Here is an 18,725-nt window from a genome sequence, read left to right on the forward strand (position 1 = left end):
TTGGAGCATCGAGAAGAACTTCTAGTGTGTACCAATCAGTCAAAGAAGATGTAAATAACTCGATTTTTGATGAGGAGAACAAGATCTGGTACCATGAAACCTCAAAAAACCATGCTCAGGCAGGGCCAGTAACAAAGGAGGTGCGGGCAGTAGTAAAAGATGCATCTGCAGAATGACAGCCAGCTGATTCTAAAGCAGCACCCGAAGTTGGACCAGAGCAATTGGTACAGATGGCATAGCAGGGTATCGAGGCATTTGTAACCTCGATGAAAAGGCACACACCTCAGAGGTGACACAGCCTGCACCAATGGGGAGCACTGCTTGTGTCGACGTTTTGACTGCATCGACTTACTCGATTCTGATGTAGTCAGTGACTCATGGTGTGAAGGGGAAAAATACTTTCTCTGATGGCGGTACAGAGTCCAACGGCGAGAGCAGCGTCGATGCAGATGTCGGTACCGATAATACTGGTAGAGCAGCAGGATCCATTGTGGAAGATGCAGACATCGAGGAAGTCCCAAAAAGCTTTTCCTGTTGGAACCGCTGAGCCTTCAGAGAATTTGACTGAAGTGTAAGATAGTATGTAAAAGGGTCCACATGATGGTCAGGGACAAGGCACTACTTGTGCAGATGAGTGACCGAAATGGTCCTGTTGCACAGAGGGCACCTTAAAACTGCTAGAAGGTTTCAACACCGAAGGAAAAACAGCCGAAGCAAGGTCAATAGACGCAATGTTTACCAATGGTAGAGGTAGATGTTTCTTCAAAAATGACTCGATACCTGCCAAAGAAAAAGAGTGGCAGAAGGGCCGAAGGCCCAAAAATGTAATATAAAGAAAAAGGAAAAAGTATAATAAATAGAGCATTAAAGTACACTTGAAAGTAAAGAAATACTGAAGAAGAAAGAAAAAAAATTGCACGGGAAGGCACTCAAAAGTAAAAATGTATATGCGCTAATGGAGTTTCCAAAAACATAGCTACTTCGCTCCACAGAAAATGAAAACTGATGGTCTCACGAGCCAACTTCACACGGAAAATGTCAGACTGCTGCTGGCTGAATATTGACTGGCAGGTGTTTATTTTTCAGCTAATTAGGAGTACATTGAGAGAGAGTAAAAAAAACAGTGGTTAATGTTGTTGTAGTGTTTGAGGTATTATTGCTGAGTACCTTTCCTGGTGGAATCAGTTATGTACATTTATGTAATTTAGAAGCAATCAGCATAGAAAAAGCACAAAAATGAGCCAATAGTGAAGTAACAGAGCAGTAAGTGAAGTAGTATTTTTCTGGTGTTTATCCAATGAGCACATATTTTAACTTTTTTAGCATCACTATTGTTTACTGGTACATATGTATTTATTGGTATTTATTAATTGTCTTTATAAAAAGATTCAACCAAGGCAGTATATAAGAAGTATTTATTGGTTAAAAGAGGCACCTCACTCCCCTCTGTTCCTCTTTCTCCAGCGGAACACCATCTGATTCTCTTTAAATTCTCCTGTCCCTCCATAGTGTACCTCCGATATATTCCAGTAGCCACAGCAATTCATCTTCGCTGCTTGTGCTGGTCCCCACAGGCCTACCTCTACTGCATCCTGCCCTAGTTGACATCACTTCCTGTTTCCTTATTGGCAGAACACTGGAGAAGGATGGGGGATTCAAAGTGGGGGTCAAATGATGGTCTTTGGGGGCAGGGGGGGATTGAGAAAGAGAGAAAATGCTGAACTAAGGGGGTTAGGGGCTGGAAGGATCCATCCATGTTAAGTGTGGACCCACCTAAAATAGTAGGTCTGGCTATATCACTGAGTGGTAGTACTACGAGTGTTATAAAACATCAGTTAGAATAAAGCAATTAGCTAAAAAATATATCTATTATTTTGAAAAGACCAAAAAGATTCAGATTTCATGTTGCTATAAATCTTAATATGTATGTTGAAAGTAGGGCATGACAAGTTTAATTGGATGGATAATGAAGTAAGCTTTAAAGAGAAATGAGGATATTAGAGGTTACATACCTTATATTACCTTAGTAGTCACATCACTTTACATACCTCATCTGAAACTTTAAATCTTCTCAAGAGGGCCACTACTTTTTGTTTGAAGTTTTGTTGCTGCAAATAAAAGAAACATTTTAATATAAATGTGATAAAAACCCTCTTCCCTAGTGGTCAAAAGACCTAGAACTGGCTACAAAATGGAGCAATACATGTTTTTTTATTGGGACTTATTTTTAATTATATTTATTGAATTTTCAATATAATCAAGGTTAACTTGTACAGAAAGGAAATTCAGCAAGAAAATAGATAAGTAAACATTATAAAACATCAAACATCAAATAAAAGCTTAAATTTCAACTCAAGTCCTCAAATGGGATCCAAGATAGGTGATAGGCGAAAATAATAAGTAAAATTATAATTGCAAAAATATACTAGTTGGCTGAGGTTACTACACCCTTCATTAAACTTAGCACTCATGTTCCATCTTTCTCCAAACATTAAGTTGAGAGAAAGGTTGTCAGTTGAGATGACTCAAAGAAAACAAATTTATGTGAACGATAATTAATTACACATAATTACATAGACAGACCCGCCGAGAGCTTTAATATCTATATCTCAATACAATCTTAATATTCCATCTTTAAAAATAATTGGTACTCGTCGCACCTCCATTTTTTCTGTGACAGCCCCTATGATCTGGAATACTCTTCCTTTAGATTTAAAAATGGAAAAAAATTTTAAAAATTTTAAAAGTAATTTAAAGTGCTTTCTTTTTAAAGATGCTTTTAATTGATTAACTGAAATTTAGAGATTAATCTATTCTTGTTTGTTATATTTAATTTCCCAGTCCCTTTTGTGTTTACCATAAATGTTTTTCACATTTTCTATATCAATTGTATTTCTCCCCCCCTTCCTATTGTGTCTAGGGGCCTTCAGGTCCGTAATTACCCTGTATGTAATTGCCGTCAGTCTAGTAATTTTTTATATAAAAATATGTCTTAATTGTTAAATTTGTTTAAATGTTATTTTAAACCTTGTACAACTCTTTGTAGTATCGATAAAGCGTTTAATCAAAAATCTGAATAAACAATAAACAATAAACGATGTCGCAAGTAAATGTGGCCCCTAGAGCTATAACATCAGGTTTCCTTAACAAAAATTCACGTCTCCTTCGCTGGGTCTCCTTAGCCAAATCTGGAAACATCTGTATTTTACAACCTAAAAATTATTTTTGTTTATTTTTAAAGAAAAGTCTCAGCAACCAGTTTTTATCTGGTGTGAGAGCTACTGTTAAAAGTAAAGTTGCTGGTACCGCTAATTCTTTATCAGATGTTTCCAAAACATTAGATATATTCATTGAATCTTGTCCCAAATTTTGTTGTTGTCGCTGATCCTGTGTCTTATTGGGAAGGTAAATGGAGGTAATGTTTCTTCAGAAATCTCCAATATTTCCATCATATAGTGTTTTATCATTTCTCTAGGGGCTATCATAAGCACCCTGGGAAAGTTAATCAATCTAAGATTATTATTCCGGGAGAAATTTTCCATTGCTTCCATCTTTCTTCTTAAGTTGGTATTATCTTTGATTAATGACTCAGTACGGTAATTTGTTTAGAAACCTTTAGTTCTTGATAAACGTTCTGTATTGAGGTCTTAGAGTCCTCAATTCCAATCTTCAGGTTTTTAATCTCGGTCTCATGACCATTAAATTTATTTTCAAGTTGTTGTAATTGTGGATTTATGGACTTTGCCAGATTAGCCACAAGATCCCACAAGGAGTCTAATGTTACCTCCTGGGGCTTCACTATTTGACTGGCAATCTATCTCTTCGAACGTCCTGTTGGGCTCTTACTTCTCCCTCCGCTCCCTCCTCAGTCTCCACATTCGGGCTTCCTTATAACAGCAAGGACCCTAACGGCACAGTTCCCCTTTCGATCTCCTTAGCCTCTGGGAGGAGGTGAACTCCGACCTCCGGAAGTACCTCCGCTCACGGGGAACTGGTGGACTGAGGGCGTGGGGGAGGTGCTCTCACATTGGGGCTTAACGATGTTTCCAGCCCTATGGAGAACGGCACAGGTTCGCCACCACTGCACGACTCCTACAGGGAACTCCCCGATGGTACCGGCGTTTCCTGCATTCTCCTCACCAGCTCTTCAATATTGCCGAAGATGGTCGTCCTGGAGCGCTGTGAGGCTCCACCAGCGCTTCATCCTCTCCTCTTCGGCATTTTCTAAGCAGGTAAAATTCTTACAAACAAATAATTTGAAGGGAGCCAGGGAGAATGAAACTCAGACCTCCTAGCTTTCAGCCATCTTGGATCTTTATTTGGACTTATTAACCGCTTTTATTAAGAGATATTTGCCTAAGGCGGTGTACAGTGAGTTTTAAAATCAGATATTCTAAGCAATGTTCCCTCTAAGCTGTAGCCAGAGAAGTCAGGACCAGCACCCCTCTGGTATCACTCTTCCATCTTGTACCGCTGCTGCTGCTGCTTTCCTGAAGCCAGTCCTTCAGCCAGTTTGTTTTAGTTTAATGCTGCTGCTTCGGGAAAGCAGCAGCAGTGGTAGAGATGCTAGGGGACAAATGCTGGGGGATGGGGAAGAGAGAGAGAGAGGACAGGCTGGTGGATGTGGGTTTGGTGAGAGAAGGGGAACAGACACTGGTGGTAGTGGAGTGGGAAGAGAGAGAGGGCTGGTGGAAAAAGTTTAGGATGGGGAGATAGGGGGTAGATTTTGTATAGAAGTAGAAAGACAGATTCTAACTAGAATAGGGGAGAAGAGGGCAGATGTTAGGAGGGGTACAGAGAGGAGGGAGATGATGGAATGGGGGAAGTGAAAGGGGAGATGCTAGATGGAAGGTGAGGGGAGAGAGGGGGCAGATATATGGAAGGGGAGAGAATCAAAGAGGATGGAAATATTGATAGACGGAGGAAAGTAGAAACCAGAGAAGTGAATGGCCAAAACAAAGGCAGAAAAAAGAATTTTATTTTTAATTTAAGATAAAGTAGTGTGGCATCTGTGTTGATAAAGGATAATAAATATAAATATCAATAGAAAATATAATTAAGATGATATCTTTTCATTGAACTAATTTTAATACATTTGTGACCAACTGTCAGAGACCAAAACCTCCTTTTTCAGGTCTGGATGGCTTACTGTCTTGACCTAGGAAAGGAGGTGATGGCTTCTGAGAGCTAACTGAAAAATGGTTTTAGTTCTTTCAATAAAAAAATCATCTTATTTTCCATTTCTTTTAATTGATATTTGTAATTCTTAATTTGTAATGTACAGTGTATATAATACCATCAGAGTAATGTAATAGAAAACTTTTGCTTACATCAATTCATTCCTTTGCTTGCCCAAAAATTTTGCTCACATGAACTCAGGGCTAGATGCACAAAACACGGTCACTAAGACTGTGCAGATTGCTATGGGCCAATTTTTTGGACGATTCTGAAACAGCGACTGATGTTTGAACAAATTTGCATGCACATGATTTGCGTGAAGGTTTGCCATATATCCCTTCTAATCAGTTGTTGTAAGAGTGACTGACACATGCACAGAGCCAGTTTGAGGAAGCTTGAACAGCTGAGAGGCACAGGAAGCCCCAAAGCAGCCTCCTGACACTCAGCTGTTAGACTAATCTATAAATTAAAGAAATTTGAGTCAATCTCAACCTTCATCAGGCAGCTACATTAGCTCCCATTATCATCCCGAATAATTTTCAAATCGTTTGTATCCTACACCAGATTCTATACGGAAGCTCAGCAGCCCCACTCATCTAATTAATCTCTAATGTTTGGCCAGCATCAAAAAGAATCCTTAATAGAATCCAACTGAACCTGCCATCCACAAAATACCTCCACTACAAGCGAATTTTCCACTCTATGTTAACTTACCTAGGTGTAAAAACCTGGAACGACCTACCAGACACTATCAGAAAGAGGCAAACTACACACTCAGTATAAATGGGAGTTACAAATATATACATATAAATTCTCTATTGCAAAAATCACCTTCTTCAAAAAGAGAAAATATAAAGTTCTAAAAATATTCTTAACTGCCTAATTAATTAATTAATAGTGCACAGTGAAAGCCAATACGAACTTCAAGGTATAAGAGCATGGGACTCTACCAGTTCAGGCTTAAAGATATCATAGCACTCCTCCCTTCCTGCCAATATAATAACTAAAGCTCATAAAAGCTAAAGCTTGGGGTGATAGTGTCCGAAGATCTAAAGGCGAAAAAACAGTGTGACAAGGCAGTGGCTGCTGCCAGAAGGATTCTGGGCTGTATAAAGAGAGGCGTAGTCAGTAGAAGGAAGAAGGTGTTGATGCCCCTGTACAGGTCATTGGTGAGGCCCCACTTGGAGTATTGTGTTCAGTTTTGGAGACCGTATCTGGCGAAAGACGTAAGAAGACTTGAGGCGGTCCAGAGGAGGGCGACGAAAATGATAGGAGGCTTGCGCCAGAAGACGTATGAGGAGAGACTGGAAGCCCTGAATATGTATACCCTAGAGGAAAGGAGAGACAGGGGAGATATGATTCAGACGTTCAAATACTTAAAGGGTATTAACGTAGAACAAAATCTTTTCCAGAGAAAGGAAAATGGTAAAACCAGAGGACATAATTTGAGGTTGAGGGGTGGTAGATTCAGGGGCAATGTTAGGAAATTCTACTTTACGGAGAGGGTGATGGATGCCTGGAATGCGCTCCCGAGAGAGGTGGTGGAGAGTAAAACTGTGACTGAGTTCAAAGAAGCGTGGGATGAACACAGAAGATTTAGAATCAGAAAATAATATTAAAGATTGAACTAGGCCAGTTACTGGGCAGACTTGTACGGTCTGTGTCTGTGCATGGCCGTTTGGAGGAGGATGAGCAGGGGAGGGCTTCAATGGCTGGGAGGGTGTAGATGGGCTGGAGTAAGTCTTAACAGAGATTTCGGCAGTTGGAACCCAAGCACAGTACCGGGAAAAGCTTTGGATTCTCGCCCAGAAATAGCTAAGAAGAAAAAAAAAAAAAATTTAAATTGAATCAGGTTGGCAGACTGGATGGACCATTCGGGTCTTTATCTGCCGTCATCTACTATGTTACTATGTTTTGTTTTTTTTAAACAGGCAGACCTGTCATTTTTTTCAGATCAGTAGTACTGATCCAATTCTGGCATGCAATGTTAGGCCATTGATTGGATGGCTGGTTTTAATATTAATGACCTCATTTGCATGCCAGAATCAGATAGAATGTATGACTGCACGGAAAACCACATGTTGAGCTGTTTTCAGCATCGGCAAATTCTGGTTTTAACGGCCATCGGTATATGATTGGAGAGATTTGTGCATCTAGCCCTCAGTCCTTAGAGGGAACATTGACTAAGTATTCTAAGTATTTTCCCTTTCTGTCCCTGCGGGCTCACAGTCTAACTAGAAGACAAAAGTCTGATGATCTTTCCAGATGATTAATTTACAAAAACAGAAATCTCAACTTTTCATGATTAATGGGTACGGTGCATATCCAGATGCGGATGGGGTAGGTGATATCTTTATCTCAAATACAACTACGATTTAAGATTAAGTGTTGTCCAACATTGAAAGATTAGGTTTCTTACCTTTGCTAATCTTCCTTCTTGTAGATCTCCTCTGGAGGCTGAACTCTTGGGTACTTGTATGTCTGATTGCTTCTACTGCAGGGCTACTAAAACTTTTTCCCTCCCCTTTGGGTTACCTGCCCAGGAGCTTCCTGTCATGCTCAGTTAGTAGAAAAGCCAGGTAGATCTATGACAACAGGAAACAGAAGAAAAGAGAGAGGGCGCGGGAACTCCCGCTACCAGTCAATTCTGCTCAAGAAATTATTACATTAAAAACTGCGGCCAAAAAAGGCCAACTGTTATCAAACAGATAATGCAAGCATTGTAAAACTGCAAAACATAGGAAATTTTATGGAACTTAGACACAGGCTGAAGATCAGAAGGCCCCCCTCCCCCCCCGGAACCCCTCCAACCCTTAAATCTTACAAAGGGAAATATGCATGTAGTTCTTAGTGAGGCTGGTCAAAGACACAAATCCAGCTTACTAGTTACTGAAGAGGCGACCTGTGAATCGGACAAAACAGATGGGCCTCCAGAGGAGATCTACAGGAAGGAAGATTAGCAGAGGTAAGAAACCTAATCTTTCATTCTTGTACAATCCCTCTGGAAACTGAACTCATGGGACATATCAAAGCAGTCCCAAATCTCAGGGGGAGGGTGCCCAATGAGCCCGCCGCCAGAACAGAAGAGCCAAAGGCCGCATCACCCTTAACTGCCATATCAAGAGGGTAAAACCTGGAAAAAGTATGAAGGGAAGCCCACGTGGCCGCCCGACAAATCTCCACATGAGATTCAGCCCACAAGGAAGCCATTCCTCTAGTAGAGTGAGCCTTCATCTCAAGGGGAAGCTTCTTCCCCGCCGCCACATAGGTCGCGGAAATGGCTGCACGTATCCACCGCAAGATGTTAGCCTTGGATTAAGGACGACCCCGGTGCGTGGGGCCTGCCAGGACAAATAGATGGTCCGCACGTATCCACCGCGAGATGTTAGCCTTGGATTAAGGACGACCCCGGTGCGTGGGGCCTGCCAGGACAAATAGATGGTCCGATAGACGGAAGTCTTTAAGTATCTCAAAAGGAGACGCCGCACATCCAGAGACAGCAAAACACGGTCCTTAGACGTGGAACCCAAAGGAACAAAGGCTAGCAGCCGAACTTCCTGGCTGACTTGGAAAGAAGAAACCACTTTCGGAAGAAAAGAAGGCACAGTCCTCAAAATTACCGCAGACTCCGTGATGCGAAGAAAGGATCTCTGCACAACAAAGCCTGAAGCTCAGACACTCTCCACACTGAGGTGACCGCCACAAAGAAGACAGTCTTAATGGTAAGATCCTTTAGAGATCCAGGGGTTCATAGGGCAGATGAATCAGGGAGCGCAGGACCAAATTCAGGTTCCAGGTCAGGCAAGGAAGTCGCAAGAGGCTGCAGCCTCCCTGCCCCCTCAAAAACCAGACAACATCCGGGTGAGATTCCAGAGGAACCCCTGAACGAAGAGGGACCTAAACAGGAAAGTCCCGCAATCTGGACACAGAGGGAAGAGACCACCATACCCTTCCTGAGGCCCTCCTGCAGGAAGTCCAGAACATGAGCCACCGACGGTATGAAAGGGTCCACCGGGACCCCCGCACACCAAGCCTGAAAGCACCTCCAGGCTTTCGCATAGGCCGATACAGTTGATTTCTACTTGCTCTGGAGGAGCGTGGCGATAACCGCAGAGTTATAACCCCTGGCCGTCAAGGCCGCTCGCTCAAGCGCTAGGCCATAAGTCCAAAGGGGTCCAGATTTTGATGTGCAATCGGGCCCTGCGTGAGCAACCTCCGATGGCATGGAAGACACATACCTCTCTCCGAGCTCAACCGCACAAGGTCTGCGTACTAATATCTTCTGGGCCAGTCTGGAGCCACAAGGATAACTGGACCCCTGTGAGAGGACACCCGGCACAGCACGTGCCCTATCATGGTCCACGGGGGAAAGACATACAGAAGTTCCCCTGTGGGCCAAGGTTGAACAAGAGCTTCAAGTCCTTCACTGCCGACCTCTCATCTGCTGCTGAAGAATCTTTCTGCCTTCTTGCTCTTTGATGACGCCATCGATCAAAGGTGGTACGACCCCAGCGGCGCACTATGGCCTCAAACGCCAGCCCGGACAGAGACTATTCTCCCTGGTCCAGAGTATGACGACTGAGGAAGTCTGCCTGAATGTTGTTTACGCTGGCAACATGAGCCACGGACAAAGCCAAGAGATGACTCTCTGCCCTAGCAAAGAGCATCCGAGCCTCCAAGCCCAGCATGGGGACTCTTTGTGCCACCTTGACAGTTGACATAGGCAACAGCCGTCGCATTCCGGAGGAGACTCCCTTGAAATCTCAGCAGAGCAAACCGGATCGCTCGCAGCTCTGGTTGATTGATATCACCATCTGCTCTCCCTTGGCATCCAATGGCTCTGAATCGGGACAGACATGCAAACTGCTCCCCATCCAGAGAGACTCGTGTCCATAGTCAGGGTCACCCAATTCCTGCAGAGGGAGCCTTTTGGTCAGAGTGATCGGGACCACATCATACTGCTGCCAACCAAGGCTGCTTTACCCCCAGCACATCTCTCTGGGGATTCCACCGCATCAGAAGAGATGGCTGAAGAGGATGGAGGTGAGCTCTCACCCATGGAATCACATCTATGGTCACCACCATGAGACCCAACACCTGCAGATACTGCCAGGCTGTCGGTGCTGGGACTGCTAACATGTCCTGAATCGCAACCCTGAGCTTGAGTTTTCTGGATTCTGGAAGAAATATCCGGTTCAGACCTATGTGGAGCTGAATTCCCAGGTACTCCAAGCTCGAGGAAATTCTTCATCAGATTTATCACCCATCCAAGATGTTCCAGCAAAGACACCACTTGGCGAACCGCCAAACGGCCCTGCTCCCACAAGGGAGCTCTGATCAGCCAGTCGTGAGGTACGGATGCACGAGCACACCCAGAGAATGCAGATAGGCAGTCACCACCATCATGATCTTGGTAAAAGATCTGGGCACCAATGCCAAGCCAAAAGGGAGTGCCAAACTGGAAATGCCTCCCGAGAACATGAAACCTCAGGAACTTCTAATGATCTGGGAATATCGGGATGTGGAGATATGCTTCCGTTAGATCTAAGGAAGCCAAAAACTCCTCAGGTGCCACCACAGCTATGACAGAGCGCACTGTTTCCATCAATAAATGTAGAACTCGCAAGAATGCATTCACAGCTTTCAGGTCCAGAATTAGTCTGCATACATCGGAGTTCTTCTTTGGCACGATGAAGTAAAATGAGTATCTCCCGGAGCCCAAGTCGTCCCGTGGGACCGGCTCTATGGCTGCCAGATCCAGTAACTGGTGCACCGTAGCGTGCACCTTACTGGCCCTGTCTGGATTTCCTTTGGGAGAGGACAGGAAGAAGTCCACCAGCAGCCGGAAGAACTGCAGTCGAAGACCGTCCCTGAGGATCTCTAGGACTCACTGGCCTGAGGTTATCTTTAGCCATTCTGGAAAGAAGGCCGAAAGTTGCTCCCTGATTCTGTGGGAGGGCCTCCCCAGAGACCTGGCGTTAATTTCCTCTTGGAAGAGACAGAAGGTCAAGAGTTGGAAGGCTTTTGGCACGCTGTACCTCCAAAGTGAGGTCTGTAGGACGCTCCAAAACACTGTTCTGCCACAGGGGTACTGTGAGGTTCTCCAGAAAGGACGGAAATTCAGCAGTCCCGTCCCCCTGATCAGACAAAGCCTAGATCCAGGAAGTGCCTTAGGCTTACGGTCCTACACACTTGCCATCAGGTCATCCAAACTCTGGCCAAATAACAGCAAACCTTTGAAGGGTAATTTGCTCAGCATAGCCTTGGATGAAGAATCACCCGACCACTGGTGAATCCATAACATTCTCCTAGCAGAAACTGAATAAGCTCCCAGCTTAGCAAAAACTTTCAAAATATCATAGAGTGTGTCTGCCAAATAATTCACTCCAGAAACCAGGAAGTCAAAATACTGAAGGACAACATCCTGACGAAGTTTAGTATGACATGCCCAGGCCACAAAGAAAGTGGCCACTAAAGCTCGCACTCCCGTCACAGCGGAATCAAAAAGACACTTCATTACAAAATCTAGTCTTCGGTCCTGGACATCCTTCAGGACCACCCCCCTCCATCCGAGGGCAAAGAGGTACGTTTAGTGACTTGAGCCACTGCCGAATACACCCTCGGCAGGACTAGATGCTTGGAAAATTCCGAAGCCATGAAATACAATTTAGCCATGGCCCTAGCGCACTTCAGGCGACCTTCCGGGGCCTCCCAAACCTCCAAGAGCATTTCCGCCAAATCTGTGTGATCCGGAAAGGCTGCAGAAAGCGGGGGCTTAGAACTCATGACGGAACATTCCGCTTGAACTGCTGAGTCTGAATCAAGTTTCAATGTCTGCAGGGATTCAGAGATAAGTTCAGGAAGGTGAATGGTCTTAAAGAGCATGCGCACCGTCTGATCCTCTCCTAGATCGCGAAAATCAGTGTTCTGGGAATCCCCGAGATCCGCTAGGCTAGCCACATCAGTGGAGCCCACCGAAGAGCCATGCAACAGCAACGGCACAGAAATTGACGCAGGCACCAAGGCAATAGCAGGAAGTTGCCGCTGGCTTTCAGGCAGACCAGCAAGGAAGCAGACTGACATGCTAGAATCCAAAGGCTGCACAGACTGCGCACCGGAGTCTGAGAGGGAGACACAGGCATAGCCCGCTTTCTCATGATAGCCTGATACATCATATCCACAAATTCCGGCAGAAAATAGTCCCCGGCGGCCAGAGCCGATCTGCGGGACTCAGATCTGGAATGTTTTGAAAACTTATGAGTCTTTTCCCCGGAACTGAGCTTGTTTTTTCATGGAAGCGCCCTCCTCGTCCAAATGTGGCGTCCCGGATGCTGGAATCATGTCTCTGGCAGAAATGGAGGAAAGAAGGGCCTCCCTAGAGGAGGATAGGGTGGGATCCATGCACAGTTCATGCCCCTCACGGGCCACGGCGCACATGATACACAGCTGCGAATCCGTCAGGCATCCGCCACATTTATTGCATGAATCCATGCCATCTGTGAAGTTTGAAGCAAAAATGAAACTTCTAAGATGAAAAAATATAGTTTTAAAAACTTTAAAGAAATCCCAGATGGCCGCCGAGGGTGCCAATTTTGACTGAAAAATGGCAGTTAAAAATGCAGGAAAACGCAAAAAATGGCGATTTTAGGATTTTACGGGGGGGACCAGGGAACCCCCAAATCTCAATTGGAGTACCCCCCCCAAAATCAGCAAACTCTGTGACTCACAGACACCACAGAGACATGTGCTAGAATGAAAGTCTATGGCAGCCTGCAATACAGAGTACAAGCAAGGAGATCAGTACCTCAGGAGCTGATTAAACTGGATTTTTCAGGAGTTTTGACTGCCTCACCTTCCCTGTCACCTCAGATCACGACCACCAGGACCCCTCAGGGAAATTAGGGAAGACACATGGTGCAGTTCAGATCCTGGCGTACCTCTACAGAACTGCAGCAACTTGCACTCTATCCCTTTGCGGATGAACCAGGGGAGAGATGGCTCCTGATCCCGGAGACCCAATCTAATCTGCAGGCTGTCCAGAGGGCTTACTGCAGGTTAAGCTTACAGAGCACCCTCCAGAAGCAGACAAAATTAAAAATGTCTGCGATCTCCTGCCGAAGGATCACTCGCACAGAGTTGATCTGCAGCATGTGGGCAAACCCGCAAAATAAATAAAAAAGAGACTAGGAATTGAAAACAAATCACAAGCAAAACAGACTGATTTCAACCAAGCAGAGAAGTTGCAGGATCAAAACTGAGCATGACAGGAAGCTCCCGGACAGATAGCCCAAAGGGCATAGACAGGGGGTGGGTAAGCAGAGTGGGCAGACTTGATGGGCTGTAGCCCTTTCCTGCCGTCATCTTCTATGTTTCTAAGTTTTATTAGCCCTGCAGCAGAAGCTATCAGACATACAAGAACCCACGCGTTCAACCTCTAGATGGATTGTACAAGAAAACCTCATTTAACCTTGCTTAACAGCATTCACAAAGATATTAGTTTTACCTTCAACTTTCAACATGTAATCTTTTTAAATATGCAGATATTCATTAGACACCAACTGAAACTGCTTTTTTTTCCATTTTGGCTGAAACCAAAACTACTACTGTAACTGTCTAAACACTTTCATAAGAACATAAGAATTTCCGCCGCTGGGTCAGACCAGTGGTCCATCGTGCCCAGCAGTCCGCTCACGTGGCGGCCCTCTGATCAAAGATCTGTGCCCTAACTGAGTCTAGCCCTACCTGAGCACGTTCCGGTTCAGCAGGAACTTGTCTAACTTTGTCTTGAATCCCTGGAGGGTGTTTTCCCCTATGACAGACTCCAGAAGAGCGTTCCAGTTTTCTACCACTCTCTGGGTGAAGAAGAACTTCCTTACGTTCATATGGAATCTATCCCCTTTCAATTTTAGAGAGTGCCCTCTCGTTCTCCCTACTTGGAGAGGGTGAACAACCTGTCCTTATCTACTAAGTCTATTCTCTTCAGTACCTTGAATGTTTCGATCATGTCCCCTCTCAATCTCTTCTGTTCGAGGGAGAAAAGGCCCAGTTTCTCTAATCTTTCACTGTATGGCAACTCCTCCAGTCCTTTAACCATCTTAGTTGCTCTTCTCTGGACCCTTTCGAGTAGTACCATGTCCTTCTTCATGAACACAGTACTCCAGGTGAGGGCGCACCATGGCCTGGTACAGCAGCATGATAACCTTCTCCGATCTGTTCGTGATCTCCTTCTTTATCATTCCGAGCATTCTGTTCGCCCTTTTCGCCACTGCCGCACATTGTGTGGACGGCTTCATTGACTTGTCAATCATAACTCCAAAGTCTCTTTCCTGGGAGGTCTCTCCAAGTACCGCCCCGGACATCCTGTATTCATGCATGAGATTTTTGTTACCTACATGCATCACTTTACATTTATCTACTTTACACTTATCCACGTTGAACCTCATCCTCAGCCATGTTGATGCCCATTCCTCGAGCCTGATTATGTCACATTGCAGATCTTCACAATCCCCCTGTGTCTTCGCTACTCTGAATAACTTTGTATCGTCCGAAAATTTAATCACCTCACTCGTCGTACCAATATCCAGATCGTTTATAAAGATGTTGAAGAGCATGGGTCCAAGCACTGAGCCCTGCGGCACCCCACTGGTGATGCTCTTCCAGTCTGAGTATTTACCCCCACTCTCTGTTTCCTATGCTCCAGCCAGTGTTTAATCCACATGAGTATTTCACCCTCGATTCTGTAGCTCACAATTTTCCGAAGTAGTGGTTCATGCGGAACCTTGTCAAACGCCTTCTGAAAATCCAGATATACAATGTTGACCAGGTCGTCCTTGTCTATCTGCCTGTTTACTCCCTCAAAGAAGTGCAGCAAGTTTGTCAAACACGATCTGCCTTTGCTAAAACCATGCTGTTTGGTCCTCATCAGCCCGTGTCCGTCAAGGTGATCAATGATACGGTCCTTTATCAGCGACTCTACCATCTTTCCCGGTACCGAAGTCAGACTCACCGGTCCGTAGTTTCCCGGATCTCCCCTCGAACCTTTCTTGAAGATCGGCGTAACATTCGCCACCTTCCAGTCTTCCCGATTTGATTGACAAATTGGCTATTAGTTGAAGCAGTTCAGCTAAGGTCCCTTTCAGCTCCTTGATGACCCTTGGATGGATGCCATCCGGTCCTGGGGATTTATCGCTCTTAAGCCTATCAATCTGTCTACACACCTCCTCTAGACTGACCGTCAATCCTGTCAGCTTTCCGTCTTCATTTCCAGCATATAGCCTGATGGTTTCTGGTATGCTGTGTAGATCTTCTTGGGTAAATACAGACGCAAAAAATATTTTCAGTTTGTCGGCGATTGCGTTGTCCTCCTTTAGCACTACCTTTATTCCATGGTCATGCAATAGTCCCACTGCTTCCTTTGCGGGTCGTTTCCCATTAATATATCGAAAGAACAGCTTGAAGTTTTTCGCCTCCTTGAGTATTTTTTCCTCGTAGTCTCTTTTGGCCCCTTTTACCGCCTTATGGCACCTGTGTTGATGTTTGTGCTTGTTTCAGTTTTTGTCCATTTTTTACCTTTTTCATTCCTTAAATGAAGTTTTCTTGTCTCTGATCGCTTCCTTCACCACTACAGTGAGCCACGCCGGTTCTATATCCAGAAAATAATCCACCAGTGGGCGATGAAACTTGACCTTGTAGCCATCCTGAAGAGCCTCCAGGACCGAACGTTTCGAGTTGATGGCTTGCCATTCTGTCAGAAAAGACAAAAGCTGCCCACTGATCCACGGAGGAGCAGCAAGAAGCCTGGTGTCAGAATTGCTTCTTAGAGGTTGCTGCCGGATGGCTCCCAATTGACAGCTGGCACCAGGAACCATCAAACTTCTGCTTCGCAGACTAGGAAGATCACTGCCCAGAGGAGCCCCGAGAGTACTGATGGGAACATTTGAAGGGACAAAACCTAGGGCGCAATGACCCCCCCTCTCTCCCTGGAGGGTTGGGGCTTGTTATCTGGCAAGGATTTGGACTTATAGGCCTGCACACTTTCCATGAAGTCATCCAGACCTTTACCAAACAAGCTGCCCCTTAAAAGGTAACCAGCTTAAGGTGGCCTTCAAGGATGAATCATTAGACCACTGCCAGATCCACAATATCTTCTGTACAGAAACAGAGTAAGCCGACAGTTTTCCAAAGACTTTGAACATGTCATACAGGGCATCTTCCATTTAGACCACCCCTGAGATCAAGAAGGCGAGATCCCGGATCACAATAGTGTCCGGATTGTAGCGGAGCTTAGAATGACAGGCCCTGGCCATAAAGGAAGATGCCACTACTGCCTTCAGCCTGGCAGCCATCGAATAAAAGATGCGCTTGAGGATAAAATGCACTCTGTGGTCCTGAACATCCTTCAGCCCCACCACCCCCCATCACTGGGGAGAGACGTGAATTTAGTAACCTGTGCAACCAAGGAATCAACTCTTGGAGACGCAAAACACTGGTTAAAGGCATCTGCCATCAGATAGAGCTGAGCCATGGTTCTGTCATATTTCAAGGGGCCCTCAGGCCAAATGGTGTGTGAATTATGGCCCCTTAGCCAGTATTTCTTTATTGCCAAAAATCATTGAGGCAGCAGTAGCTGCCCATTTGCAACATTATCTAGAGGACAATGATTTGTGGAATACAATGAAATCAGGGTTTAATCCTCGTAATAGCACAGATACATTGGTGATAGTTCTAATAAATGAGTTGTGAGTTTTGTTTTGGTTTCTTTTTCTTAGCAGCATTGATGTCAATAATTTATCTTTTGCTTCTGATATGATTACGACCTGTTACTGAAAACTGAATGAAACAATTCTTGGAGGAAAGGTGCTGATACTGCACTCTGGTTTTTGAAGAAATGATAAATTTGTATTTCTTGGAATGGGAAGGTTTCTAGAAAATGGCCTATGGTGTGTGGAGTTCCACAAGGATTCATCATTTTCCAATCCTGTTTAATGTGTTTCTGAGATCTGGGCAGTGAGATATTTTAGGAGGACTCTTGCTCCAAGCTTTCATATGAAGACATTTTAGTATTAGTGCCATTTTGTAGATTAAAAATTAATCTAATCTAAATTGGTATTTATAAAATGCTTTTTCTCTACCAATAGTTTCAGAGCAGCTCACAATAAAAATTATATTGCTAGTTATTACAGGATAAAATTCAAACATATAATCATCTGATTTCTAACTCAAACTTCTCAAATAAATATGTCTTCAGACCTTTCTGAAAGAACATATTTGAAGATTGATTTTTCAATGACTAAAGTAGAGCATTCCAAATTTGCACAGACTGATTTGAGAGTTTATTAGTTTCAAGTTTTATTTTGACTTGATGAATCGCTTATTTACTTTACTAAGTGATTTAGAAATTTAAAAAAGGTATAAGCATATACTAATTTAGTCATTACAATTTAGACTTACACACTAACAGATACATAAGGTAAGAAGGGCAGAACTACAATTGTATTTATTAGAATATAGGAGAAGACATGGAGAGGACAGTAGGAAAGGGGAAAGTAAAAAATAAGAAAGGACTAAAATGAACTTTAAGCATAGTTAAAGATTAAAAGCGTCTTTAAAAAGAAAACTCTTCAGATTGCCTTTAAAGCGACTTAAATCATTTTCTTCTCTTATATAATGAGGTAAGGTATTCCATAGTTGCGGAGCCATTACTGAGAACATGTCGTGTCAACAAGTTCCAATTACTTTCATTGAGGGAACTGCTATAAGTTTTTGATTAGTGGACCTAAGCGCGATGTATTATGAGGAATAAGTAGTTTGTTAATAAAAACGGCCTATACAATGGGGCGGCTAGAGTGGCCTATACATCCCTCCCCCCCGGTAAATACTTTCACCGTCTGCCTCCTGCCTCGTCTTGGCCAGTGGTGCAGGGCAGGAGCATTCTTTTCAGCATCCAGCCGGCCCCATGCTGCTTCCTCAATGCCTGCATCAGTTCTCACGTGAAATAATTGGCATATGCATTGAGGAAGCAGTACAGGACCGGCTGGAAGCTGAAAAGAATGCTCCTGCCCTGCCCCACTGGCTGCGACAAGGCAGGAGACAGCCGGTAGCCATCCAGGAGGGAGCTGCAGGTACGGAGGACTCCGCGGATAATCTTCCAATGGGGTGGCTTATCTATGATGTCTTTAGATAGGCTGCCCCATATAAGGAAGCCGCACCCAGTACAGGGGATTGTAAAACCCATGTATAGGCCGCGGCCTATACATGGGGAAATATGGTAGTTGAAAAATCTGTGGTGAGGTCAATCCATAAAAAAATATTTAAAAAAAAACAAGCTTTATATGCTATTCGTGCTTGGGATGACAACCAATGAAGATCTCTGAACAAAGGTGACACTTTGAGTGAGCTTACTCTGTCTAAATATCATTCAAGCAGCCATATTCTGCAATAGTTGTATCCTACTCCTTAGTTTGACAGTAATACCTGAATACAAAATACTACTGTACAATAATCTAATTGGGACAAAATTAGACTCTGATTGAACAAGAAGTCTAAAA

The 18,725-nt window shown here is 44.2% G+C and overlaps 1 protein-coding gene across 3 annotated transcripts in view; it reads right to left on the reverse strand.

The window, feature by feature from the left end:
• The window catches only part of PACS2 (phosphofurin acidic cluster sorting protein 2), a 474,262-nt gene that overhangs the window by 216,745 nt on the left and 238,792 nt on the right, over positions 1 to 18,725 (reverse strand). For all 3 annotated transcript variants that reach the window (XM_033952202.1, XM_033952201.1, XM_033952200.1), the window contains one exon: positions 2,049 to 2,108. In XM_033952202.1, coding sequence (XP_033808093.1) covers positions 2,049 to 2,108 — 60 coding nt within the window. The remainder of the gene's footprint in view (positions 1 to 2,048; positions 2,109 to 18,725) is intronic.

This window comes from Geotrypetes seraphini, chromosome 7, assembly GCF_902459505.1.
Source record: "Geotrypetes seraphini chromosome 7, aGeoSer1.1, whole genome shotgun sequence".
Lineage (NCBI taxonomy): Eukaryota > Metazoa > Chordata > Amphibia > Gymnophiona > Dermophiidae > Geotrypetes > Geotrypetes seraphini.